Here is a 27,553-nt window from a genome sequence, read left to right on the forward strand (position 1 = left end):
AATTGGAATCTTTTATTGAAAGTGTAAAGTGCGCAGTGTGGGGTTTGGCATGGAGTCTAAGAGGACCCAATCCTCCAGGTGACCTCCTTCCCAACGCGGGGGCTGACCGTAGGACTGACCGTGGCCGGCACTGTTTGCCAAAAGAGTCTCTGGCTGGTTCCTTTCTTGGGGGAGGGGGCAGGTGGGAAGAGGGTTGGGAAGCTGGGGAGGAACCTGTCGTAGGGGGCTGAAGGGACTCAGGGCTGGAGACTGTGTTAGCAGAGCCTTTCCCGGGCGAGTTCTGGCTTCCTCCGGGGCTGCAGCAGCATCCCTGCCTCCGTCCTTCAGGCACTCAGCACCAGGAGGTCCTTGGAGTCAGAACAGAGAACCCAGTTAGTGGGGGAGATGGCTTCTGCTTACAACCTCAGCAGTCACCTGCCTGAGGACTGGGCAAGGCACATTTCTGGGAAGGAGCAACTGCGAACAGTGGGGGTTTATCGGGATTAAAGGGGCCTGAGGAGCACCTTGGCCATGTCATTAGCTTGCCCTGTACAGGGGACCTTGGGCAAGACACTTCACTTCCTGCCCCTCATCTCCTTCTTCCCCCAAATAAGAGAAACAAGCTTGAGCCTCTGTCCACATTCTTCCAAAATCGAATTTTCCTAACTCAAAATATCTACAGCAAAGTAAATAATAGATTTAACCCATGGAACAAAATAAGTACCCATAAGTCTGTACTGATATAAATAATTGGGTAAATAAATTAATGGAGGAGAAAGGATGGCTCTTCCTCCTTTCAATTTCAACTAATAAATGTGGAAGGAATGATCAAAATGGAAAGTCTCCATGAGGCAAACACCACAGTAATAACTCTTGCAGACAAGAACCATTAAAGAATGCCAAAATGAGTGGGAGAAAGTGTAATGAGAAATAAGGTATGTGGGTGGTCATCTCCAAGTATCTCCTCATGAGATATTTATTAGTTACAATGGGAAAAATAGTAAGTTAACCAACAGCAGGGAAACTGAGAGGGACCACCTTCACCTCATGATCAGAGTCAATATCCCCAGGAATAAGACACTGACATTGCGTGCCCCCCCCCCAATACGGTGCACTGAGAAGGACACAGCATCACTCCCGTGGCGTTCTTGCCAAAAATACATAACCTCAATCTCATCGTGAGAGAACATCGGTCAGATCCAAATTGTAAGACATCCCATACAATGGGCCAGACTCATCAGAAATGTCAAGATCATAAAACACAAGAATTTAGGAACTGTCACACGTTGGAGGACACCATTCCAGATTTGGATTGACAACCAAGTGCAAAGTGGGATCCTGGATCCTGAACCAGACCAAGGACAGCAGTGGGAAAACCGTTGAGGAAGATCTGTAGATTAGTTAATAGTTTTCTATCAATGTGAACTTCCTGGTTTTGATCATTATACTCTGGTTATATAAGATGCTAACATTAGGGGAAATTGAGTGAAGAGTATTCTCATACTCTCTGTACTATTTTTGCAACTCTTCTGTAAGTCTAAAATTGTTTTAAAATGAAAAAGTTAAAATAAAAGGTTAGACCCATATAATAATAACAATAATAACAAGAAGAAGAAGAGGAGGAGGAGGAGGGGAGGGGGGGAAGAGGGAAAAGAGGAAGGAGAAGGCGCCTGGGTTGCTTAGTTGGTTGAGCGCCTGACTTTTGGTTTCGGCTCAGGTCATGATCTCGGGGTCATGAGATGAGCCCTGTGTCAGGCTCTGTGCTCAGCGGGCAGTCGGCTTGAGACTCTCTCTCCTTCTGCCTCTCCCCCCATACCCGCACACTCTCTCTAAAATAAAGAAATAAATCTTTAAAAAGAAGAAGAAAGAGGAGAAGAAGTAGCTACCATTTACAGAGGTTGTACAAGACCAAGTCTGGGCTGGGTCTTTTTTTTTTTTTTAAGTTTATTTATTTAAGTAATCTCTACACCCAATGTGGGGCTCAAACTCACGACCCCAAGATCAGAAGTCACATGCTCTACCCACTGAGCCAGCCAGGCACTCCAAAGCTGGTTTTCTCTTTAAATCAGTGGTCCTGCACCTTTCAGACCCAGCACTCCAGTTTACATTGTATCACAGGTATTTGTGCTATCTCCTTTACTATTCTGAAATGAAATTCATAATCTATATAACCTACTTATATCCCTTGCTGGAATATAAAGAAGAAATAAAAGGTAAGTAATTTATAATACAATAATATGTATTTTGATGTGAAATACTCAAGTATGATTATTTAGGAAAGAAAAAATCATCCCCACTAATTTTAAAAAGGCCCTTAGGCTGGGGAGGGGGCTTGCAGTACAGCCCCAGTCGAGAACCACGGTTGGAGCTATGTCCGTTACACCAGTACAAAACCTACTTCTCACTAGCTGGGTGACCTTGGGCAAGTGGCCTCCCCTTATACTAAGTATAAGGCACTTTACACTTAGACTCTCACTTTATTCTAAAAGCAGCCCTGAGGAGAGGTGCTATGATTAGCCCCTTTTACAGAGGTGAAAACTGAGCCTCAGAGACGTTAAGTGACTTGCCCAGGGTCACCCAGCTGGATACTGGCAGAATCAGGATTGGAACCCAGGCCCTACTGAGCAAAGTCATGTTTAAAAATAAAACTCCAGGGGCGCCTGGGTGGCTCAGTTGGTTAAGCGACTGCCTTCGGCTCAAGTCATGATCCTGGAGTCCCGGGATCGAGTCCCGCATCAGGCTCCCTGCTCGGCAGGGAGTCTGCTTCTCCCTCTGACCCTCCTCCCTCTCATGCTCTCTGTCTCTCATTCTCTCTCTCTCAAATAAATAAATAAAATCTTTAAAATAAATAAATAAATAAATAAATAAATAAATAAATAAAACTCCAGAACGATTGGAATGAAAACCAGTAGAATGCTCTAAGTGGTCATTTCTAGGTTGCAAATGTATCTAAGAGGATAAATGTGTTTGTTTAATCTTTTCTGTATTTTCCAAATTTCAGTTAATGAGCATATGTGGCTTTTACCATGGCAAAAAGGCCTCCTGCAACTAATTTCAAGGCACCTGCCATGATTATAATTAGCAGTTATTTCAGGAATATCTATCCAAAGGCCCATTGTCCCCCTGGCTGGGAGAGATTTTCCGGGACCAGGATTGTCCGTTTTATTCACTGCTGTATTCCCCACCCCCTTGCACATCATCTGGCACTCAATAGGTGCTCAATAAAAGTTTTTCCAGTGAACTACATCGCACTTCTACTGTGGGTGAGCCCCTTACAGCTCTGAGCCTCAGTATTCCCATCTGCAAGATGGGGGCAATAACATCTGTCCTGGGGACGAAATGAGATGGTGGATGAAGAGAGCTTCATTGATGGGTTCTTCAGCTTTGTTTCTTGTTCCCTCAGCCCCATCCTTTGAAGGAAGAGGCCTCCATTGCCCTACCTTTCCCCTCCCTTCTCTTCCTCCTCCCAACTCCTGGGCATGGAACAAAGGGCAGAACAGAGTTCTTCTCCCCTTACCTCCAAAACGTCGATGTCTGCATTGCTGAAGTCGATGTTGAGGATTTTGGGGAGAGGGACGCCAGAGCCCAGCACGGCTGTGAAAAGAAACACCACCACCAAAACGGTCAGGCAGAGTGAGTGTGGCTTAGAGGCATCAGCCTTATAGGAGGCCACCAAGATTTTCAAGGAGACCAGCCATTTCTGTTCCATCTCTAGGCCTTTGTCTGAGCAGGTGCTCCTGCCCAGAGCACACGCCCTCAGCCTTGCCTGCCTGCTGAGTTCTGAGACTCCCCCGAGACTCTGTTTGGATGTCATCTCTTCTGTGAGGCTTCCCCCAGCCCAGGCCAAGAAACCTTTGGCTCCTGCCCTCCCTTGAACCACCCCCACCATTACAAAAATCAGAGAATATGAATTCTCTCTTTCTCCATCTGTCACCTCTACCCAGAGTGTGAGTTTTTTGCAGGCCAGGACTGTGTCCCCAGCATCACCCAGCCCTGGGCTGGGCACAGAGGAGAGGACAGATGTTTGCTGAATGGAGGCATGGAAGGATGCACATGGAGTCCCAACAGGTGACCACGGTGGGATGTACTGTTTGCTTTTAGATTGTCAGAACTTAAGTAGATTCATGCTGACTCATGTTCTGGGAAAGAAGGGAGGAAGGAAGGAAGGAAAGAATGGATGGATGAAAGGGTAGGTGGGGGAACTGGATTAAGTGGAGTTAAACAGATTTTCTGCCTCCAGCAGGACTTTTCAGAGAGCTAAGGACATGGTGAATCTACCCTAGGGCAGTATATTCAGAATTTCCCAAACTTGCTTGGCCATGAATCCCTCTTCTTAAGAGTATCCCGTAGGACTAGTTTTTCATGGAACCCACTTTGAGAATCATGGTCCTAATCCAGCCTCTCACTTTTGAGAATGGTAAAGTGAGAATGAGGGACTTGCTGCCAAGTTCACACCACCTCTTAGTGACCAAGCCCGGGCGAGAGTCTCCACCTCTTGCCTCAAAAGTCAGCCCAGCCCAGCCTCGCTCCTGACATCCTCCTCTCCCACCAGGGAACGTGCACGACCTTGGTGACCAGGGCCTTCCTGGGATTGCGATTCAGCCTCTTCTGGTGACAGTTTCCAGAATAAAGGTCTGTTGGACATGGAGAGCACCCCAAATGAACCCCGGCTGGTAGAGCTGATAGCAGTCCCTCTCCATCCTCTCGTCCACCAGGGGGAAGTGGGAAGAGGGAGGGTGGGGCCAGGTTTGGTGGAGGCCTTAAGGACGAGGTTACAATGGGGGGGGGGTTCAGCTCTCCCAGCCTCCAGTGGCCCCACAGTTCAGATAACTTCCTGATAATGTCCCCGAGGCACCGCAGAGAGGAGGAATCATGCTCTGTTCCTTCGTTCTATGAAGCGGGAAAACCCTCACTGATAATGTGGTTGCCTAGGGGGCAGAGTCTGGGTTAGGAGGCTGGGAGATCAGTAAGAGCAACTTTAGCTTTATCTCTACTGATCGAACTTTTTACAACGATAATTATTCACATAGTCCCCGTATAAGTAAAATTAAATGCATGATTAAAAATCAATCAGGACAACACGTGAGCACTGTGTGTTGTGTAAGACTGATGAATCACAGAACTGTACCCCTAAAACAAATGATACATTATATGTCAATAAAAAGAAAAAGAAGAGAAACCAGTTTCAATCAAGTGCAAAAAAAACATTAAAAATAAAGAAAAAATAAAAATCAATCAGGGCCATAATAATGTGAATATACCTACCAATACTAAATTTGCACCTGAAAATGGTTAAGCAGGTAAATTTCATGTGATGTGTATTTTACCACAACTAAAAATAAACACACACACAAAAAAATCAGGAAATATCTTGGACTTTTTTTTTTTAATGGAGAAAAAAGAATTTAGAAGGACCTATAACCAGGTGTTGAGATTAAGTGCCTCTGGGAGGTGAGATGTTACTTTTTAAACTGTTCTGGACTTTCTAAAACTTACACACATATAATATTCATATGTAATCAGAATTTTACATAGATAATCAGAAAAACAAAACAATCAGCCAAATAAGGAAGAAGGAGGGGGAAGAGAGGAAGAAGAAGGAGAAGGAGAACACAGCAGAAGCAGCAAATAAGGAAGTTGATGGACCCTCGGGGCAACATTTGCCTTCAGAGGGTTAAGTATATAAGCTTAGGGTGAAGTTCTCAGAAATACAGTTGAGGCAGAATGGCTGTGTGTCAAATACGCCCAGCAAACCAGCAGCCTCCAGGCCCCTCAGCCACACACCCCTGCAGAGGCATGGGCGTAACTCTCACCGTTCATGGCGGGCAGAAACGCCAGGTCAAAGATCTTCCCCACCAGCACCTCCAAGAGGCCAACCTGCAAGGAAGAAGGAGAACTCAACCTTGGCAGGGGTTCATTCGGATCCCCAAGGGCTCCTTGAGGCCCTACCCTGTGGCCCAAGAGGAAGACGCAGAACAGCTCTGGGAGAATCTGGGAGCTGCCGTGACTCGAGAACCACCGAGTTGGACAGGCGTGAAGCATATCTGTCTGCTTGCTGTCTCTGCAGTTAGGGAGACTGAGGCCCAGAGCAGGGCCCGTGCTGGTCCAAGGCTCATGGTGAGGCTGGGACTGGGGGAGGCCCAGGGCCCGTAGTCTATGGTGGCGTCCCGCAAGGCCCTGGGGTTGTGTCGCCAACACTCCGGGTTCCCGTCCCAGCTTAGTCTCTGTGGGCCTCTGGGAAGTCTCCCTCAGCACTCAGGACCCTCAGCTTCCTCAGCTGTAAAATGGGCCAGCAAGCCCCGCTTGCAAGGAGGCAGTGAGGGTTACGGGCAGATCAGGTGAAATGCCCGGCCTTGAGACTTTTCATGTGTGCGCGCTCTGAACATCTCTAAGCCTTGGTTTCCACATCTGAAAATAGGCATGAATAACCCTTCCCTCATACAGTGGTTGTAAAAGCCAAACATAAACTCCTCTATGTAAAGTACCTGCCTTGGTGTAGAACCACATGGTAGGACCGTGACAAGCGCGCGGGACTTTTATCCCAGCGCCGTGACCTTGGACACATCGACCAACTTCTCTGCATTTGGCTGCCTTATGTGGAAAATGGGCTAATAATTGTGCCCAAATCATAAGTTTGTTTTGAGGATTAAATGAGAGAAATTTGTTTAAAAAAAAAAAAAAGCTTAATTTGGTGCCCTGTGCCCGGCTCTGCTATCCCAGAACTGTTCTCTAATTTCACATTCTGTGAGCTGCTGCTTCTGCTTGGAGTCCGGAGATTTCGGTTCTGGTCCCAGCTGTGGCCCAAGCAGCTGCGAGGCAGGTCACTGCTCATCCCCGGGCCCCAGTTTCTCCATCCATGAAATGAAGCTGGTGACACCACTCCATGGGTTGGAGAGGCTGGGGTTTGCAAAAACTCAGAAAGAGGCAACTCCGTGGGTGATCTGAGTATCTCTGCGCATGTGGAAATCTCACCCCATCTTGCTCGGAAAAGCGGGCATCTGTTTAGTCGTCAATTTGTAAAAGAAAAGAGGGGCATTTCTGCAGACTTTGGTGGTGTGGGGGGACCCAATAATCAGCAAAGAAACGAGGAAACAGGACCAAACCCTAGAATCTGAGCATCTCAGATTAGAAAGGCAGAGTTCCAGAGCGTGGTGGTAAAGTGGTGGCTAGGAATAAATCCAAACCTATTTGCGGAGGCTCAGAGTGGGTTGGAGTTGCTCAAGATTACATGGGAGTCAGTGGCAAAGCCAACCTCCCCCCACCCAATCCAGAAAGGCAGGGGTCCTGTAGGACATGGCTGCGCCTAGCGCCTCCCCACCCCGGAGTGGAGGGATTTGGGCCAAGTGGCCTCCATGGGAGTAGTCAGTTAAAATGGGACGGCCTCACAGGCAGAGTCGGAGCTGGGAACCTGTACCCAGCCCCTCCCTGGCTTTTTGGGCCTCCGTTTCCCCACCTGGAACGGAGGCCTGACAGAGATGATGTCAATGCTTTGGCATTCCCCAACTCCCTGGGCCCCAGCCAGCCACACGGGGATGCCATTCCCAGAGGATCTTGCCCTGGGGGCTGAGCTTAATACTTACATCAAAGTTGCCTACGTTTGAGGTTCTGAGGTTGAGGTGAGTCCTGCCGAGAAAGCAAACAGCCAGTTAGAAATAGTGATTGCCTGAGAATCATAAGGGGTTGTATTGCAATGAACTCTCAGAAGCCCCTCCACCAACATCCTCACAAAGACCTCTCTTGACCCCCGGGGGCAGTTAATAAGAACAGTGTTGAGCTCCACGTAGTGAGCACCAACTATGTACTAGACATGGTGCTCGAGCTTTTATACCATACACGGTAGCCCCCAGGTTTCGTTGTCTGTGGGCTCAGGGATCCGCGCTCAGCTGCAGTCGGGAAGAGAGGAGCCCCCTTCTGGCCTATGATGGGAAGGTCAATAGTATCCTGACATTCCGTCACATTCACCTGACTTCATCTCATTACGTGGGCATTTTTTCATCTCACATCATCACAAGAAGAAAGGTGAGTATAGAGATGCCTGGGTGGCTCTGTCAGTTAAGCGTCCAACTCAGGATTCTGGCTGAGGTCATGATGTCAGGGTGGTGAGATCGAGCCCCGCGTCGGGCTCTGCACTGAGCATGGAGCCCGCTTGTCCCTCTCCCTCTGCTCCCACCCCAGCCTGTGCTCTCTCTCTCTCAAATAAATAAATAAGTAAAATCTTAAAAAAAAAAAAAAGAAGGGTGAGTATAGTACAGTATTTTGAGAGAGATGACATTCACATAACTTTTAGTACAGTCTATTTTTACAATAGTTGTATCTTACTTATGAGCTGCTGTTGTTAGTCTCTCCCTGTGCCTAGCTTATAAAGTAAATGCTACCACAGGTATGCGAGCTGGGCAAGCCCAGTGCAGCTGGCTTGTGGTACCAGCTGCGCTTTCAGGCATCCACCGGGGGGTCCTGGAACTTACTGCCCATGGATCAGGAGGGACTGCTGTACGTAAGGCTCAGATCATAGCTGTGACACCTACTGGCTGTGGGTCCTTGGCCAAGTACTTACCCTCTCTCTGCCTCGGTTTCCTCCTCTGCAAAGTGGGCGGCTGCAAGGACTAAATGAGCAATCCAAGCGAGCCTGTGCCTGGTACAGGGTGCGTGCCACGCACCCAGGAGCGATCGTCCCCACCTCGCTCGATCCTTTCGTGACCCTCTGGGAGCGGAACCTGAGGCTCCAGGGGACCTCGCCGTGGCTACAGAGCTCAGGAGACAGAGCCCAGGACTCATGCCCTGAGATGCACTCTTGGCCGCCGCGCTATTCTGAGGAGGGGGCCCGAGACCAGGGTTTGAGGTCTCTCTCTGCACCCTGAGGGTCTCGGTCTCACTGTGCCTGAATGTCACCTGCAGACCGACAGCCCTACCTGAGAGAGGCCGGACCAGACTTGCCCTGGGCCAGACGGTTGGAGCCCTTGTGCATCCGGCAGCACAGAAACCAGTGAGCCTTCTCAGGGGAGAAGACTGCTTCAGTCGTGTTTTATTGCCGACTTCCACTCCCTCCCCTCCTTCCCCCTCGGTCACTCCCTCCACAGCACCTGAGCTCTGTCCTGCGCTGCTCTCGCTGCCTGAACTGTGCCCTCCTCCACTGGCCCCTTCTCCTCATCCAGGCCTCAGGTCAAGCATCGCCGCCTTAGAGACTCTTGGATGGCTCTGATTCGTGTCCTATTCCGAGTAATTCCCATTGTTGGGCTTGATAAATATTTGCCGTAAGAAGAACAACTTACAACGAACTAGGCACGTGCTGACAATTTTACATACAATCTCATTTATCTTGAAGTAGGAATGATAATTGTACTTACTGCCATAGGCTGACGTCAGGAATGAAATGAACGGAGACACACTTAGGGCTTAGCTCAATGCCTGGCACATAGAGAACATCCAACAAATAACAGCTGTTCTCATGAGTCCTACGAGGTAGGGACTATTATCCCCGTTTTCAGATGAGAAAACTGAGTTTCAGAGAGGCAGAGTCACCTGGCCTATGTCACACGGCCGTCAGTGGTCATGTTAGGATTTGAACGCATACTGCTTGGCTCCGGAGACTGCGCTTGTAATGGATGATGCAGCTCTGGGCCAGACAGACCTGGGCTGGCCCGGAGCCCCTCTGTACCCTCGGAGCGCCTGAGTCAGTACACCTCCTCTCTAAGCCCTAGTTGTCTCCTCTTTAAGATGGGAGAATAATAGCCCTGACCCCACACGGCCATTGCAAGGCTAAACAAGATCATGCATACAGATACCTAGTGCAAAGCCGGGCACATCCTCATCACACCCATCGTTGTTATTATTGTTGACATTGTAGTTGTTGTTGGCAGTAGGTCCTTTCTCTGAAGCTCACGGCATCACCCACCCTGCCCAGCTCGCGCCAGGGCCCTTGGCAGTCACAGCCCGGTTTCACCCCTGCAGCCTCCGGGATTTACCCAGCCCTGACAGCCGTGCGAGGGGACCTCCAGTGTCCTCCCAGGCGTCCCTTCAGGAGCTGGCCCCAGTCACGGCAGCACCAAAGAGGCCCTTCTGAGCGGCAGGAGCCCGAGTCCGCAAACCCCCTTACTTGTCCAGCTTGGCGTCGATCATGAGCTTATCTCCCTCCACGGAAAACATGGCCAAGAGTTCTGTGTCCTGGAGGAAAGGGGGTGACAATGAGGTGCCGCTGCGGGACGGGCTGTGTGTGCCAGGCGCCGGCTAGGTGCTGCATTAACACAGGTTGTCTGTCCCCCGAGGTCTTGGTCAAATCTCCCTTTACGAACTGAGACCCCAGTAACGCTCCCTATATAATGGATATCCCCGCTCTGGAGAGGGGGGTTGGGAGTAATAAATTGCCTATGTTCGCTGACAAGTGTGTTGCTTAAGGGCCGAGTGAACTTCCCTCAGAAAGACACTGTCGCAGGGAGCAGGGATTGCTTGGCTGGTGCGGGTGTCTGAGCTGTCTCGGGGCGGGGGGCGGGTGGCCTGCAGCCTAGGAAGCTGCTCCAAATGAGCCACTGCAGATGGGGTTGGGCATCATCAATGTCAAGTGCAACTGCCCCACCCCCACCCCCACCCCCAGCAGAGGGCATGAAAGGTCCAGACTCAACCCCTCTCCAGCAGAAGCCTGGTTATAGGAATGTTCCTTTTTGCTTCCCTGCTTCCCACACCAAATAAAATAAAATAAAATAAAATAAAATAAAATAAAATAAAATAAAATAAAATAAATTGGTCTTATGAAAAAAAAAGAAGCTCCAACACATTCAGGTGATTAATTGGGATGATGAAGGACTGGATGCTCTGGGTGTGTATGGCAGGGACCCGCATGGGTGTGCAAAATCATCCCATCCATTCACGAACTGATGCCTGAAGGGTATATAGGATTTGGCCAGGTGAAAAAGAGGGTGTGAGAGTGATCCAGGCAGTGGGAAGGGTATGTGCAAAAGCCCCGGGGCAGGAAAGAGGTTAGCATTAGAGGGAAGAGAGAAGGCCAGAGAGTAAGGAGGTAAGAGGACCACAGATGACTGGAGTGAGAAGGGGCCAGACCAGGCAGGGCTAGCAGGCTGGAGAGAAGTCATGGCTGCATCCTGGGGGCACTGGGGCTTCATGGCAGGGCTCTGAGCTGGATCATACAGCATTTGGGCTGTTGATGGAAAATTTCCACAGAGTAGGGACCAACCAATGAGGGGCAATCATCTCCACTCCCTGGGTGAGAACCAGCCCTTTTAATCTGTCATCTGATGATGCCCAGAAAGGACCCCCAACACACCATGGCTTGCCATGCTCTAGCCGAGAATACCCACTTCCTGGATTAGAGGTGTCTCAGTTGTTCTTGAATCCTGGGAGGAGAGCCTGAGAAGACACAGCAGATGGGACAGAACCCCAAGTGTCTGAATCTAAAGTTTTAACCACCAAGGGGGAAATGGCATTTAACACAGCACATTGCTTCAACAAATATTTACTGAGTACCTACTATGTGCAGGACCCTGTGCTAGGCTCTGAGGATCCTGTAGTGAAGAAGACAATGTGCATCTCTGCCCAGCAGTAAACTAACAAATGCATTGTACAGTGTCAGGTTAAGGCTGAGAGAGAGAGGGAGGCCAGGGATGGGGATATTTTAGACAGGTGGTCTTGGGAAGACCTCTCTGGGGAGGTGGCATTTGAGCAGAGACCTAAAGGAAATGAGAAAGTGAGTCATGCAGACACCTGGAGAAAGAGTATTCCAAGCAGCAGCGGAAACAGCATATGCAAAGGCCCTGGGGTGGAACTCCACCTGGCACGTTGGTGAAAGAGTAAAAGAGCGAAAGAGCGAGGAGTTGAAAGGTAACCAGGGGATGATCTAGAAGAACTTTGTGGGTCATTGTTAGTGGATTGGCTCTTGTTTCAAGATTGAAAGGAGAAGTTTTGAGAAAAGGAGCCACATGATTTTAAGAGGATTCTTCTCTATGAAATAACTGGAAATTGTATTTGTATCTGTCTCCTGCTGGGTCCCAGGGACTTGAGAACCAGTACAGTACCATCTGCCTTGTTTCCCCTTTCTCCAGCATCTAGTACAAAGCGTAACCCAGAGTAGATGCTCAAAACAAATCACTGAATGCATGAATTGCCACACCGTGCTCTACAACCTGTGAAGGAGCCCTTACGGTAGGCCAGGTACTGCTCTGAGCATCTTACTAATGCCCCGCTGCTATCCCCATAAAGTAGAGGAGAAAATCAAGCCCAGAGAGAGGGAGTGATCCACCCAAGGTCACATAGCTAGAAGTGCTGAAGACTGGATTTGAATCAGATCATCTGGCCCCATGTTTGGCTAGTAGTCACTATGGTTGGTCCCATGGGGGTTTGAAGGGGTCTGGGGACTCCAGAAGATCACATGACGCCCCCCCCCTCCAGATACTCACCACATCGATGAGGCAGATAGTGGTCTCGACGTCATTGGGCTGGGAGACCATGACCTCAGAAGTGGCGAACACCTTCACCAGTGCCTTGTCCTTCTGTAGCGTCACTGAAGGTGGGTTCGGCACCTGGATCCTGATGGTGAGTGGGCGGGACTCAGGGTACTGCTGGAACACCTGGGGGTGGACACCAGGCCAGAGTGAGTGGAGCCCTGGGGGGTGGGGGTGCCCAGTGGGGCATCAGCCAACCTCTAAACACATGGCCCAGGGTCTCAGACTGGGCACCCTCAGATCCAACAGCATCTCTCGAGCCCTACAAACCACATGCAGGGGCTCTGACCTGCTGCTGGGTTTGGGCAGGGGGCTGCCCTCTCCAAGCCTCTCATGTAAGGTTACTGGAAGAATTAAATGTGGGGGTGACAGCAAAGCTCAATGCCTGATGTCCGGAAATGCTCAGAACCTGCTGCTGAGCAAGATGGGTTCGTCTGGACATTCACGATTGCATCAAATCATCGTAACAACTCCATGGGGTATTTTTTCCCCATGTTACAGATTAAAAAAAACCTGAGGCTCAAGCAAATTGTCTATGGCCGGCAGGAGAGCTAAGGTTCCAGCCCAGGTCTATGTTACTCAGAAGCCCAGGCCTCCCTCCCCTCCTGCTGCCTCTGGATGCCCCACCTGGAATGAGAAAGTTCACAGTTTAAGGGGCTTCACAGTGAAGTCCCAGAGCGAGGCACAGCCTACCTGGATTGGCTGGGGTCTCTGGAGACCCACGGTGGGAGGAATCGGAGCCTGTTTGCTGCAAATGGACTCCCCAAAAGCTAATCAGCTACAGGGACAATTCATCAAGCAATCAGTTCCCATATTTGCTAAATAACTGTTTTACCAAAAAATTTATTTTAAGGAACACTCTTCTTTCTTCTTTATTTTTTTTTTTAAGATTTTATTTTTAAGTAATCTCTACACCCAACGTGGGGCTCGAACTCATGACCCCAAGATCAAGAGTCACACACTCTTCTGACTGAGCCAGCCAGGTGCCCCTAAGGAACACTTTTCTTAAATATATTAAATGAACATAAATATATGGGAAAAACGACAAAGTTACTTTGAAAAGATTTCCATGTAAATGGAAACTTCCATGTGCAATGCAGCAGTGTGGATTCTGGTCCTGAGAAGGCTCTGTTTATTTTCTTGAACACATTCAAGGTGAAATTCTTTTTTTTTTTTAAAGATTTTATTTATTTATTTATTTGAGAGAGAGAGTGAGAGAGCACAAGAGGGGGAAGGGTCAAAGGGAGAAGCAGAAACCCCACTGAGAAGGGAGACTGACGTGGGACTCGATCCCAGGACTCCAGGATCATGACCTGAGCCAAAGGCAGTCGCTCAACCGACTGAGCCACCCAGGTGCCCCAAGGTGAAATTCTTTTGAACAAACTGGGTCTATTGGCAAATCTAGTAAATTCAGCCAAATGACCACTTAGTGGATTCACCCTTTGGCAATCTGGCTTTTGACAAATCAATGACTTGGTGAATTGGCTTTTCACAAAGGGATTTTCAGGATAGCTGGAGGGACCTACCCCAACATACACAGTCTCCAACAATTAGCAACACCTTCCTTCGCAGGGACGTGGAGAGTCCCCCTCAAACTCTCCCCACAGCAGCAGGAGACCCGGGATGCCCCTCCCCACTCTGATACTCCACCCCAGCCTGGGTCTCCAGGAGACATTCCTCTGTGTCCAGCCTGAATCCTCCCCCTGCTGCAGACCCAGCCCCATTTCAAGGCCTGAGTCCCTGCTCTAGCCCAGTTCTGCCACTTCCTCCTTGTGTGACTTCTCTGAGCCTCTGTTTTCCTGTCTGTAAAATGGATTGCTCCTCTCTTCTGGCCCCATTAATGCGGGGGAGGGAGGGTAATTAAAACCAAATAGAAGAGTGCACTCTTAAATTTCTTTCATAAGCTGTAAAGTGCAGTGCACATAAGAAGTGGCCCAATAAATAAAAGGTCCAGTTGACTGAGGGCTCTCCCTGCCTCCCAGAGCAAGCCACCATTCTGGACGTTAGATAATGGTGCTCTACCTTTCAGCTTCCAACCACACGAGGGCGATAGTGACCATTTGTTGAGTTGGGTCTCCCTTCCTGCCTCTGAATTACAACCAGAAGCAGAACAGGTAGAACAGAGAAATGTCTGAAATGGTTGTAGATTACAGCAATCCTTCGTACCTGCATGACACTTACTATGTAAGAAACTCTTTGCTTCCAGGGGCAGGGTAACAGGTTTGGGACCCGCGCTGGGACAGGAACTGGGATCAGAAAGACCTTTGTTCCCACTGTACCTAACTACTAACCTGACAAGAGTCCCACTTGCTCCCCTCCTTTTAAAAAACGTTTTGTTACTATTAACAAGAACAGTAACAGTGAACATTTATCAAATGCCTACTCTGTGCCTACGTTCAGATCCCAGGTTCTCAGCCACACAGTGAAGTGGGAGTTGTTATCCTTTTTTTCCAGATGAGAAAACTGAGGCCCAGTGAGAAGTAATTTGCCTACGGCAGCATGGTTGAGACATGCTGAGCTAGAATTCAAAATCATCTTTGTCTGCTCCAGAAACCTGGCTCTTCCCATCTAAGCCACCCTCCACCTGCATGTGCTCTGTGTCAGCATCTTTACATGAATTATCACCTTCATCATCCTTACTCTCTTAGATGAAGCTGTGGAGTGGGAGTTAGCATCCTTTTTTGACAGATAAGGAAGCTAAGGCTCAGAGATGTTAAGACTCTTGCCTGAGGACACACAGCAACGAAGTAGCCAGGCCAGGATTAGACCTGTGCAGGCCAGTCTACTGCTAGAGCTCAGGGTCTTTCCACCTCAACCCTCCATGCTCCCTCTCTCATAAGGATTTGGATACCACACTTTGCCACTGCACTCCTAAGGAGGGTGTCAGGTCGCCCCACCCTAGTGTTGAGTGTCTCCCCTTCTGACCCAGTTCCTGGGACAGTTAGAAGGAGGGCAGCGCTGAAGACAAGGGGACACTTCTGCCTTACATACCTTGGGAATCAGAGCTCCCAGCGTGGACGTGGTAAGAGGAGGAAGCTCTTCAAACTGCAGGACAAGAAGAAGGGTCATGTGAGTCCCTGAGGTTATGGGGACAGATGGGAGTTGCTAACACAGTGATTAAACTCCTACACACCCTAAGACAACCAGTGGGGGGCATCTTCTTCTCTTTAAAGACCACTTGGGGGGCCCTGCCTGTCCAACAGCAACCACCATACTGATCACGGTAGCTGTTTTGTGGTTAAGTGGACAGGGCCAGCCACTTAAGGTCACCACAGACCTGACTCTTTCTCCTCTAAATGTAATTCTTGATTAAAACAAGGTGAGCATCAGTGAGTCCATGTGCATAACTCAGTGTCCACTAAATGCATAATTCTGCCATATCTTTGAACAGCCTGTACTATTATTTACTTAATGTTTTCTTTCAATTGACTTGCTTTTGAAAACCTCAAATACTAAAAAATGGAAAGCCAGTACCATTTGACAGAAAGAAATGGCAACTGGAAAAGTAAATACAATAAAAACAAAATAATGCCATTACATTCTGCTTGGATATCATTGTCTGTGGAGGGCTATGGGTATGAGTTCTGTTCTCTCTGAGTTAAAAAGAGGATACTTAAAAGTGCAAGAGAGGGTTAACTATATACTGGCACTAAATGGAGACTTTCCTCTTGATGGAACCAAGAAGGACACAATTCATATGGTGGTTTTTTTTTTTTTTAGAACATCTTATTCTTAGCAGATAGACATAAATTTATGGAGTGAAATGTCATGTTTCCAAAAACTTAAATTGTTCAACAATAGCTAGATAGCTAAGTAGATTATAGATAGGTTAGATAGATGGATGAATGGAAGGATGGATGGATGAGAAGATGGATAGATAGAAGGATGGATGGGTGGATGGATGGATGGATGGATAGATGGACGGATAGATAGATAGATGGAAGGATGGTTGGATGGACAGAAAGTTGGATGGAAGGAAAGAAGGATAGAACGATGGATGTATGGATGAGTAGATGGGTGAGTAAGCAGATGGATGGGTGGATTGGTATACATGAAGCAAATATGGCAAAATATTAACTGGTGAATCTGGGTGAAGGATATTTGGGCATTAATTGTGTTATTTTGTAACTTTTCTGAAGGCTTGCAATTTTCACAAGAAAAGGTTTGGAAAGAAAATTACTCTGGATCATACCTTATTCTTATGTATGATTTAGTTTTTTAATATCAATGTTTACCAAGTAAAAGGATTCTAAGCATTTATATTGGTATACATATATAGGAATATATATCATGCTTTTAAAGAAGGATTGGCATAAAATTAAACAGAACTGAATATGATTTGATGTTATTTCATGCCCTGGCTGTGAGTCACCTAAAATACCCTATAGGCGCCAGGCTTTGGTAAACACTGACAATCAATACATGTCCGTGAGTGGGAAATGAGTGGGGGATGGACTGTCTACTACTGTTCTTGCTTTAAAGCAATCTTCCCAAGTCTGTGGGGACTAGACAGGATCAGTGGGGAGCTCTTTGTTGCCCAGCCCAGCCCACCTCTCGATGGGGCCATGACTCACCATGCCGTCGGTGATGTCGATATCCAGTGCCCCCTGCTTCTGCAGGAGGGCCAACACTGAGCCCAGGAAGTCGGCAGAAATGGCCAGTTGTGAATTGGTGTTGTCGCCCATGGGGGGCAAGTCTGGCATCTTTTGTCTGGGAGACACAGCTGGCCGCCCCAGTGGATAGTCAATGAGCTCTCCTCCAGCCTCCCCAACCAGAGTCTGGGGAAGCAGAGAGGAAAGGGGTCACAGGGAGGGGTACAGGGAGATGAGTGGAGGAGGAGGCTGAGACTGGGTGAGGTCCTGATTCTGCCGCCAGGCAGCCTTCCTCGATTAAGCCCACTGGGACTGAGTTATCCTTTCTTTTATGGCCCCCAGCTCTCCTTCATTTGTGATGGAATAGAACCTCTTGCAGTTCTCACTTTATGACCACTTACAGCCATCTTTTGCTTTCAATACATGTATGACATAGATTCTTCCCCCACTCCATCTTGCCAGAACAAGTCAGCATGTTTATGGATCTGCAAAATGCCATGGCGTATCTACACTCTAAAGACCAGACACCTTTCCACGGTCGGCAGATGCTGCGTGGTCTGCACCGGGGACTTCTCCACCTCATGGAGAGTTACTCTGTCCCTACTGACAGGGTCAGGCCCCACCACCATCTCATGACCCCCACCGTGGCACCTTCCCACACCCTGTTCCCTCCCCCATACTCTTCTCTTGTTATGGCCCACTTATCTGGCAGGTCTCAGCTTAAGTGTCACTCCCTCCATGAAGCCCTCCATGACCTTCCTGGGTACATCGTATCTCCTTGCTTCAGGCTCTGATATCCTGGGACCCTCTTTCACGATCTTTGTGTCTTTGTTTGAGTGACTCTTGGACGGCCTATCCCCTCCAATAGATTGTAAGCTCCATTGAGGCAGAGATCTTACCTTGTTCACCAATGCATCTCCAGCCCCAGGCCAGAGTCTGGCAAACAGCAGGTGACCAACAAATATCTCTTGGATGGCTATTGTTTACGAATAGACTAGGTGTGCCCATATGTGTGCACAAGTAGGCTCTGTCTGTGGCAGCTTGGGTGTGCACCTGCAGCTCTGTATCTGATGGAGCATTGGGCGGGGGGCGGCGGGGGGTTGGTACAGCCCAGGGGGAGCACGCATGCGTGTGCCCCGTGCAGTTAGGGGCCGGATTCGGTGGTGTCCCAGAACCAGCTCACGCCAGCTCATAAGCGCTCTTGTGACATTCTACGCTTGTCTTCCCGACTCTTCATTCAGTGATATCAAGTTGGTAGCTTAAAATGGGCCATGGTGGCAGTATTTAGACCATGCAAATCAGCAAATGCTACGAATCAAGACTTTTTTTTTTTTTAATCACGGATTGCCGGCTGCTAGCGCTTATCAGCACGCTATCGGCCGGATTCATTCCTCCAGGAAACCCAAGTCCTAGTAGCAGAAGGTAGACTGCTTGGGTTTAGATCCCAGGCTCACATTTATTCGCTGTGTGACCTTGGGCAAGTGGCTTAACTTCTGTGCCTCCGTTTCCTCAATAAGAGTTCACCTTATTATATCATATGGTTGCTGTGAGGATAGACTGAGTTAATCCACATCAAACACTTAGAATGTGCCTGGAAAGCAGTAAGCACTTGTAAGTGTTGGCTGTGATTGTGTTTTCTGATGTGGCTCCTAGAAGGTCCTCAAGTCATCAAAAGAGGGTCCTGTTCAAACGTTGCTTCGCAGACATTGAGTAGAAGCCCATGGGTCTGGCACTCACACCCCTGCCCACCTCCCCTTGCTCCGAGGCCCCGGCACTCACATTGAGGTCCAGCTCCAGGAATTCCCCAGTCACAAGCGGGAGGCTGGAGAAGGTATACTGGACACTTCCCAATATCCCCAGAGGAACCAGAGCTGCAGGCAAAGGTGGGGGTCACGGGGAGTCCCCTTGACCTTCCGAGATGCCTTCCCTCCTTGTGCCCCAAAGCAGGCAGAGCAGCAAGGCTCCAGATCCAGACAGCATGAAAAGAGCCAGAGTTCTGGGTTCAAATTCCAGCTCTGCCTCTTCCTTGCTGTGTGACCTTAGGCAAGACACTGCACCTCTCTGAACTCCAGTTCCCTCCTCTGTAAAATAGGTTTAATATAACTCCTTGGACTATACTGTGGGGTCCATGAGAGTCTGGATATCGATAAGCTTTGTAAACTGTGAAGTACTGTGACCAGGGAAGAAGGTTTAAGGTTCCACGATGTGGTGCTTAGTTGAAGCGTGGACTTCCCTGACTGCTTGTGACCAATAGCCCCATCATCTGGGCTCTTCCTCCCTTGTTCCTGGCCACAAAGGGAGAGAACTTTACCTGTCTGGGAAAGCCATCCTCAAACTGCTTGGGGTCTCGAGAGATGGGACTGCCACCCCAGAGGGCTGCGCTGTATGGCTGTAGAAACTATAGCCCCTCATAAGTCAGGTGTCTCCATTATGTTGTGGTCTGTATGAAAGGAGATCCCTGGAACATGCCATGCGTGAACTGCACGACTATATGGGGCAGGTTTGCCTTCAGGAATGTTCACTCAGAAATCTTGGATCATGGGGTGGTGTTGGAGCCTGGTTCTGAGGACCCGGACAGTCTCCACGGTGTCTCCTGCTCTTCACTCTCCAATCCCTCTGCGGGATGAAGCCAACCCCCCACTGTAGAGATGAGGAACCTGGAAAGTCTTTCCAAGTCCACACTGGTGTCAGGGCAGAGCCAGGACTCAAACCCAGCCTCCCTGTCCCAGTCCAGAGCCTGAGCCTCCGGGGCCAGGTGGGAGGCTCCTTCCTCCGGGGGGATGTCTGGCCAGGTAGCCTCTCTCTTGTGGCATCAGCTGCACTGCACTCTGAGGGCCTGATTGGGTGTGCCCCCACCACACTGGACCCTCCTCCCAGACATGCTATGTCCCCAGTGCCTTCCATGGCTGGGCCCAGATCAGGGCTGGCAGATGTTGGCTGAATGAAGCAAAGCAGGAAGGACTTACAGTCCACGAGACCCAGCTGGTCGTTGACAAGACCCAGCACCACGTCCACGATGGGGCAGAGCTGTAAGGGAAGACGGCATGAGGTCCCAGTGATGGGGCTAGGGTTGGGGAGGGGAGCACGAATACTGACAATAGCTAACATTTCCTGCCTGCTTGCTCTGTGCCGGTACGGTCCTCCCCACAACCCTATGGGGAAGGCTCTCTCCTAATCCCCATTTTATAGCTGGGAAAACCAAGACTCAAAGAGGGGATATGATTGTCACACAGCTCGGAAGTGCCCGAGCTGGGATTCAAACCAGAACTGTGTGACTCTTAAGCTCCACTTCCTTATCGCTTCACTAATCTGTCCCTCCATGGTCCTCCAGGTCCTCCCCAGACCCCCAAGAACATGTCCCAGCTCTCTGGCTCCCTCCGTCCCTCTGGGTCACCTGCATGCCCACAGGGATGGAGGCTGGACTGTGGTCCCTCAGTCTGGGGAAAGTCTGTGCTTCTAGCTTCCCATCCCGGGATGGGTTCTTACCAAGTCAGGGAGGACGTTGGCCAGCACTCGGTTCACTAAGTTGTCCACGAGGTTGGGGAGAAGCCTGCAGAGAGAGGAGTGGAGGGGAGGAGGGAGCTCACCAAGCTTGTCCACACTTGGGGTCCCTGGCCAGGCCCTGAACAGCGAGAACTGGGAAATTGTTCTGAAAGCCAGAAGGACAGTGGCTGGACCTGACTGGACAGGCGACCCTGGCAAATCGCTTGGCTTTTCATTCAACATTCACTCGTCTGTCCATCCATCCATCCATCCATCTATCCATTCATCCATCCAACAAACAAATGCTCCTTGAACTCTGCAATGGGCCAGGCCCGATTTATGGTGCAAAAGTCATTCCCTCCTGCTCATCTGCCCCTCAGTGGGCTGCTTGCTGCCGCTTTGTGCTGTCTTCCTAAAGGGAAATGAATGTATTACTTGATCCAAGCACCTAGCACAGTGTCTGGTGCATAGTAGGTGCTCAATTAATGTTTGTGGGAGGGAGGGGAGGAGAAACACTGGTCAGCAAAATGTGCTCATGTGGTCCGCAAGAGGAAATGCGTTGTTGTTGTTGAAAATCTTGGGACATGTGATCGGTTCTACAGACAAAGAAACGGGTCCGGAGAAGTGGTCCAGAGCGAGTTCTAAGTCCATCACCAGCTGTAAACTAACTGTCCTAACCAGTTAGTTGAGGAGGAGAGGAGATCACGGTGTTGATGCATAGACAAGACATATAGATGGACAGACAGACTTGTAAGGCAAGCATGTGTTTCCCGAGGCCCCTCAGTGACGAGAAGGTGAGTGAAACATGGCTATCCTAATACAAAGTGTCACGGACAGTTTGGCCCCTTAAAAATCCATCCGTCTCTGCCCCCACTGAACACTCCCTGTGTCCACCCACGTCGTAACTGACCGTCCGATGCCTGCCGGTTTGACAGAGCAAAGAATTTCTTGAGATCGTGTCCTAATTAGAACATTCCACTATGCATTTTGGTCTCCTTTTCAAGTGGATGCACACCTTGAGGGGCCTTGTCTTGGTTCCAATTCTCCTTGGAGGGTAAGGCCCTTGAGAATGCACCTGCACGTTTACCCATGCATGGGTGCGTGTGTGTGTCTGTGTGTGTGGGGGAGGGATCATCTGAATTTAATCTGTGTACATTCAGGGCACAGACTGTTTTCTCTTTCTGGGAAATTATCTGGCAGATACATCAACCCACGTTTAAAATGTATATAAACAGTTATTCATTGTAACCTGTTTGTCAGAGCAGAAGATTAGGCAGATTGCCATGTCCCCACCCCAGGGGACTAGACAAATTCATGGTGGTTTGTCCAGACAGTGGAATAGTACATGGCCGTAAAAACAACAAGGAAACTCTTAATGTTCAAATACAGAAAAATCTCCAAATAGAGTAAGTGAAAAAGACAAAGTGCAAAATGGTGTTTATAGGATGTGCCCATTTGTGTTAAAAGGAGGGTTGGGAATGAGAATCCACATTCATGTTTGCTTCATTTGTAGAACGGAATTGGAAGGAGAATCAAGAAAGAAGCACAGTGAGCTTGCTGGGGAGGGGCCGATGGGAAGCAGGGTGGGAAGAGGGCTCTTCAGTCTGTGCCTTTTAATTTTTTTACATATATTTTTAAAGATTTATTTATTTATTTTAGAGAGAGAGCAGGAAAGGGACGGAGAGAGAGAGAGAAAGAGACTCTCTAGCAGACTCCCCGCTGAGTGCATAGCCCAATGCAGGGCTCTATCTCATGACCCTGAGATCATGACCTGAGCCGAAATCAAGAGTCAGACGCTCAACCAACTGAGCCACCCAGGCGCCCCTATTTTTTTTATATTTTGAACCATGTATCACCAAATATATTTCCTAGTGAAAATGTGAATGTAAAAATCTGAGGTTTCTGGGTCTCCACCTCCTCTCCTCACCAAAATATCAGGGGCCAATTTTCTCTGTCCTTACCTACCCTAGAGCAGAAACAAAGACTCAGAGAATCTCACATGAATCAGAAATTCTCGAGTTCAAGTGGCACAATGAGTTTTTCTACTTTTAAAGTCTAGGTAGATGGGGCGCCTGGGTGGCTCAGTTGGTTAGGCGACTGCCTTCGGCTCAGGTCATGATCCTGGAGTCCTGGGATCAAGCCCCGCGTCAGGCTCCCTGCTGAGCAGGGAGTCTGTTTCTCCCTCTGACCCTTCCCCCCTCTCATGTATTCTCTCTCGTTGTCTCTCTCTCAAATAAATAAATAAAATCTTTAAAAAAAAAAAAGTCTAGGTAAGAGGAGCACTAGAGTGATAGGGAGAAAACATTGATAACACAGGAAGGGAAGGAGTAGGGGGTCAGAGGTCTCGAAGAGAGAAGCCAAAGAAGCATTTCCCATGATGAAGGCCAGGGAGTGAAGAGAAGAGGACTCAGCTCTGAGCTGCCCTGATGTGCCCTCATCCAAGACCATCACCTGGGGACAGCGTACCCAATACACAGACACTTGAAACCTCTCTGGACAGAGTATGGGGACTTGGGCACTTTATGAGGAGGGCATAACGGAAAAAACTCAACCCCTAACCAAGGTTGCATTGGACAGAACCCACTGGGAAATTTCCCCATGAGTTAGGGCTCCAAGAGACACAAAACTCCTGCTAGACATATATTCAGAAAACTCTTAAAATGTACCAGATTCTGTACTAAGTGTTTTGCATTCATTATCTCAATTCCAAAGGGAAAACAATTACCCCCATTCCACAGACAAAGAAGCTGGAGCACAGAGAGGGCAACAGAGTTGCTCAAAGTCACACAGCAAGGAATAGTGGAGCTGAGGTTTGAACTGTGGGCTTCTTCTAGAGCCTTTACTCGTAACCACATGATTTGTCAAAGACAGACCACTGCACCATCCCCTAAGGCACTCCACTGCCCGCTGGTACTCACCCTCGAAGCAGCTTGACTTTGATACCCCCCAGGAGGGTGTCACATCGCTCAATAACTAGCCTAGGGTAGCCCGTGCGGTCCATGGTCAGCCGGACCTTGGCAGTGATGTTCACTTCCACAGCGATGTCCAGGAAGCCAATGAGACTGGAGGAGATCATGGGACTGGTGAGACTGTGAGTCAACCTCGACTGCCAGGCAGCTCAGCTTCATTCAGTTCTATGCAGCACCTTGCACCTTGGCCTCTGTCCTTGCTGTCCCTGCCTCTTTCTTTTGTGCATCTATTATGCTCCTTGCTCATCTTCAGGGGTCCCAAACCGGAAGGCTTCCCTGGTCCCTCTACATATGTGAACAAATTCTATCTCTTCCTTAGTCTATGAGAGCTTCCTTCAAAGGCTAGGAACAGGGGTCAGTAAATGAACTCTATACATAAATTCTGGTTTCCAAGGTGACTACCTATTGACCTAGCTTTGTAGACATGACCTCATCCCATGGGGAGAAATCAACACCAAAGTCCACTCTGTGAGGTTCTCGGATAAGCACTACTTTGTGGCAGGCACTCTTCAGGGAGACATTTGCTTGCCTTCCCTCGCCTGTGGCCACAGCCACCTGGAAAAGGAGGTGTCTTTATGTCCATTGCAGGAGAAGACACTAAGGCTCAGTGACATGAAGGGGCTGACCCGAGGTCACACAGCTTTAAAGAGAGTCAGGATTCAAACCCAGGCTGTCACCTGTCTCCAGCCTCCCAGAGCTTAACAACCATGCAGGCTACCTTCACGGCTGACGGGGACCACAAGATGACCTGAGCCCAAAAGTATAAGCCACGTACTGGTAACACATTAGGTCTTATTATTCCCCCCAAATTATGGACAAAGAGGCTGAGGTACAGAGAGGGGAAATGACCTGCCCACGATCTCCCAGCCAGGACATAGGGCGATGGGGGCCCCTCTAGGGCTGAGGGTACATACCTCTTTCCGTTGACGGCCACGCGGGTATACAAGCTCAGGTAGACACCCACACCAGGCAGGAGCCTCACGGACACCCGGGGGAGGGTCAACTCTGCTATGCGTAGCCTGCATAGGACCCGGGGTGGTGAGATGAGGGTCAGCCCCACTGCCTGCCACCCCTCACCAGGAGTGCCCCGTCTCACACCACCCCCTTCTCTGTGCTGCGTTCATTCCTCCTGACCCTAAAGAGAGGCTCCCTGTTCTCCCAGTTCTACCCACAAACCTAAAGAGAGGTTTGTGGGTAGAACTGGGAGAACACAGAGAAGTGAAAGAGAAAGAATGCCATGACCCACCCTCCTATTGGCTGGAGACGCACTGTTTGCATTTCCAGGTATTTCCTTTGGATTTTTTTTTCTTGTAAAGATGCCATTCCCTCTATTGTCCCTGCCCCTCCTTGCCTGCTTCCTTCCTACATAGTCTCAGATTTCAGATTAAGACTCTCTTCCTCCAGGAAGCCTTCCCTGACCTCCCCCATTATACACATCCCTATTTCCCCCGTGAACTGCTTGCTGGTGTTATAACTGTATGATTATTTTCAGGCGTCTTTATGAAAGCCCATATACCCCATCAGCCTGCAAGCTCTATGAGGACAAGAGACGTGTCTTTTGGCTAACCACGTGGCCGCGTGCTCAGTGCCAACACAGTGGCCTGCATGTAGGAGGAGCGCTAAGTATTTGTTGAATTAGATAGTGAATATGAGGAGGAGACTGGGCACAGCTGAAATTACTCTATATGTGTAGTTTTAAATCCTTGGGTATTTTCCATCTTGTGACTATGACCCTTCCACAGATGAGGAAATCAAGACTCAGAGCGATGAAAAGTGTGGCCCAGAGTCACACACATATATAAAAAGGTGAGTTGAGACTCACAGTCAGGTCTGCTTAAGGACAAGGCCCCCAAGCCATACAACTTGGGGCTCTCAAGACCTCCAGTCCTGAGGCCAAGCCTTGAACTGCAGGCCCCTGGGTGTGATCACCCAGCTTGTAGGTTCATCATCTGGGCTTGATAGGGAGAGCCTGGCCCCTCCTTACCCGGTGATGCCCTGCACGGTGCTGAGGATGCCACCCTCGCCGAGGACGCCCAGGACTCCACCTCCTCCAAGAAGTCCTCCATCGCCAAGGAGACCACCTCCGCCGAGCAGGCCACCTTGGCCCGACAGGATGCCATCAGCTGCCAGCATGCCCCCAGTGCCCAGCAAACCACCTGGGCCCAGTGCCCCAGTGGCTACACCGGGTGGGATCTCTCCAGGCCGCAGCTCTCTCCGGTGAAGCCTGCCCACGGCTGCTGCAACTTCGTCTGACCTGTACCGCCCATGGCCCCTGGGGCTGCCATATGCATTCACGGCATTGCGGTAGTCGCCATTTCGGAGGTCCCTGTTGCTTCCATCTGACTCAAGGATCTCACCGTATCTGTATTTGCCCCCCAGCTGAGCGGCGTTGTCATTGGTCTTGATGTGACCATACTTGTAATTACCGCCAAGCTGGTCGCCATTGGTATATTTTGGGGGGCGCTCTCGGACATGGAAATCGTTGTAGGGAACGCCACCAACACCTCGGGAGAATTCAGCGCCTCTGTAGTCATTGTAATGGTGTCGGCCACCGCCCAAAAGACCACCACCACCACCACCCAAGAGACCACCACCACTGCCACCCAGCAGACCACCACCACTGCCTCCCAAAAGCCCCCCACCACTGCTGCCTCCACCACCCAATAAACCTCCCCCAACTCCACCTAACAGGTCATCTTCACCCCCTCCACCCCTACCACCAAGCAGGCCCCCCAGAAGACCACCACCCCTACCACCACCACCACCGAGTAGCCCCCCACCACTGCCACCCAGCAGCCCCCCACCCCTGCTGCCTCCGCCACCCAACAGCCCACTGCCACTGCCACCTAACAGCCCCCCACCACTGCTGCCTCCACCACCCAGGAGCCCCCCACCACTACCACCCAGGAGCCCCCCACCACTGCTGCTACCACCACCCAATAAGCCTCCCCCAACTCCACCCAACAGGTCACTACCACCCCCTCCACCCCCACCACCAAGCAGGCCCCCCAGAAGACCACCGCCTCCACCACCTCCACCTCCATTTCCACCAAGCAGACCCCCCAGGAGCGGTCCGCCACCATCACCACCAGCTTTACCCATGGGCACCTCTCTCAGGGCTGAGCGGAGAGCATCACTCTGCTGTAGGGTGCCGGAAATGGCTGCAGAGAAGCAAGGGTACCAGTCAGGGCTTTCTCCCACAGCCCCCGGGTACCACCGCTGGAGCACTGCTCGGCTCTCTGGGCCATTCTTCCTAGTGGTAAAACGTCAGGGTCGAATGGGAAGACACCTCCAGACCAATCCAGCCCTGACGTCCCAGCAAGCTCACTAGCTGCTGACCTTGACCTGCTCTCACTTTAACTAGATTTCACATCATACACCAAACCTGGAAAGATTTTCTTCTTCATTCTCCCTTTTGAGTGCTCCATACTTCAGAGCTTATAAACCTGCTTAGACGGGAGTCAGGGCAGGGAGTGTCTTCATTTGCCAGCTGACAAAAATGAGGTCCCAAGAATTAAAGGCAGGAATAATTACAGCTCCTACATTTGAGGGCCTCCCATGTACGAGGAACTGTGCTAAGTTTTCAAAAGTCTTTCTCATTCATCCTCATATCTGTCCTCCGCGATGGGGCCAAAATCACATCGATTTTGCAGATAAGGAAACTGAGGCTCAGAAAACTCAAGTTGTGGACTTAAGTCCACACAGTCAGTATTTGAGCCCCAGGAAGGATGACTCCAGGACCCCAAGCTCTTGGTCACTGCTGTCTACTGCCTTGGCTCTAAAGTCCTTAACATGCTGCCTTGCACACAGTAAATGCTCAGGAAATGGTAGCCAAAAGCAGAAGGGGGAATAATTTACCCATCCACCTGATGCAGAATCTGCTAGTGACGAAGAGGGTCCTTGAGAACCTCAGAGTTGGCTGGACAGCCCTGCCCACCCCATGTCACCGCTAACCCCCTGCAGGCCTGGACTCACCATTGCTCAGCACATCTTTGGTAACCCTGAGGACAGTGTTTGTCTCCTGGCGCGTGCCACAGACAGCTGCCACAGACAGAACAGCCACACACCAGGCCGTCCACAT

General features: G+C 49.8%; 1 protein-coding gene across 1 annotated transcript; it reads right to left on the reverse strand.

The window, feature by feature from the left end:
- Positions 1–27,553, reverse strand: BPIFB4 (BPI fold containing family B member 4). Its single transcript, XM_036093213.2, has 16 exons — positions 27,448–27,553; positions 26,571–26,633; positions 25,457–25,976; positions 24,387–24,491; positions 23,422–23,565; positions 20,507–20,570; positions 19,987–20,047; positions 18,800–18,891; positions 17,003–17,206; positions 15,420–15,473; positions 12,384–12,554; positions 10,073–10,140; positions 7,560–7,602; positions 5,793–5,856; positions 3,497–3,573; positions 1–347 (listed from the first exon to the last, which is right to left on the reverse strand). The coding sequence occupies exons 1-16, from the start codon at positions 27,551–27,553 to the stop codon at positions 324–326; spliced, it is 1,860 nt and encodes a 619-aa protein (XP_035949106.1). The 3' UTR covers positions 1–323.

This window comes from Halichoerus grypus, chromosome 10 (genome assembly GCF_964656455.1).
Source record: "Halichoerus grypus chromosome 10, mHalGry1.hap1.1, whole genome shotgun sequence".
Taxonomy (NCBI): domain Eukaryota; kingdom Metazoa; phylum Chordata; class Mammalia; order Carnivora; family Phocidae; genus Halichoerus; species Halichoerus grypus.

What these genes read in the sequence shown, in the direction of transcription:
- BPIFB4 (XM_036093213.2), bottom strand. Translation starts at nt 27,553, where the DNA reads ATGTGGACGGCCTGGTGTGTGGCTGTTCTGTCTGTGGCAGCTGTCTGT. An exon ending in CCTGAGAGAGGTGCCCATGG is followed by an intron (nt 25,977 to 26,570) that starts GTAAAGCTGGTG and finishes AATTCTCCCGAG; the next exon opens with GTGTTGGTGGCGTTCCCTAC. An exon ending in TCGACATCACCGACGGCATG is followed by an intron (nt 15,474 to 17,002) that starts GTGAGTCATGGC and finishes CTTGTCCTGCAG; the next exon opens with TTTGAAGAGCTTCCTCCTCT.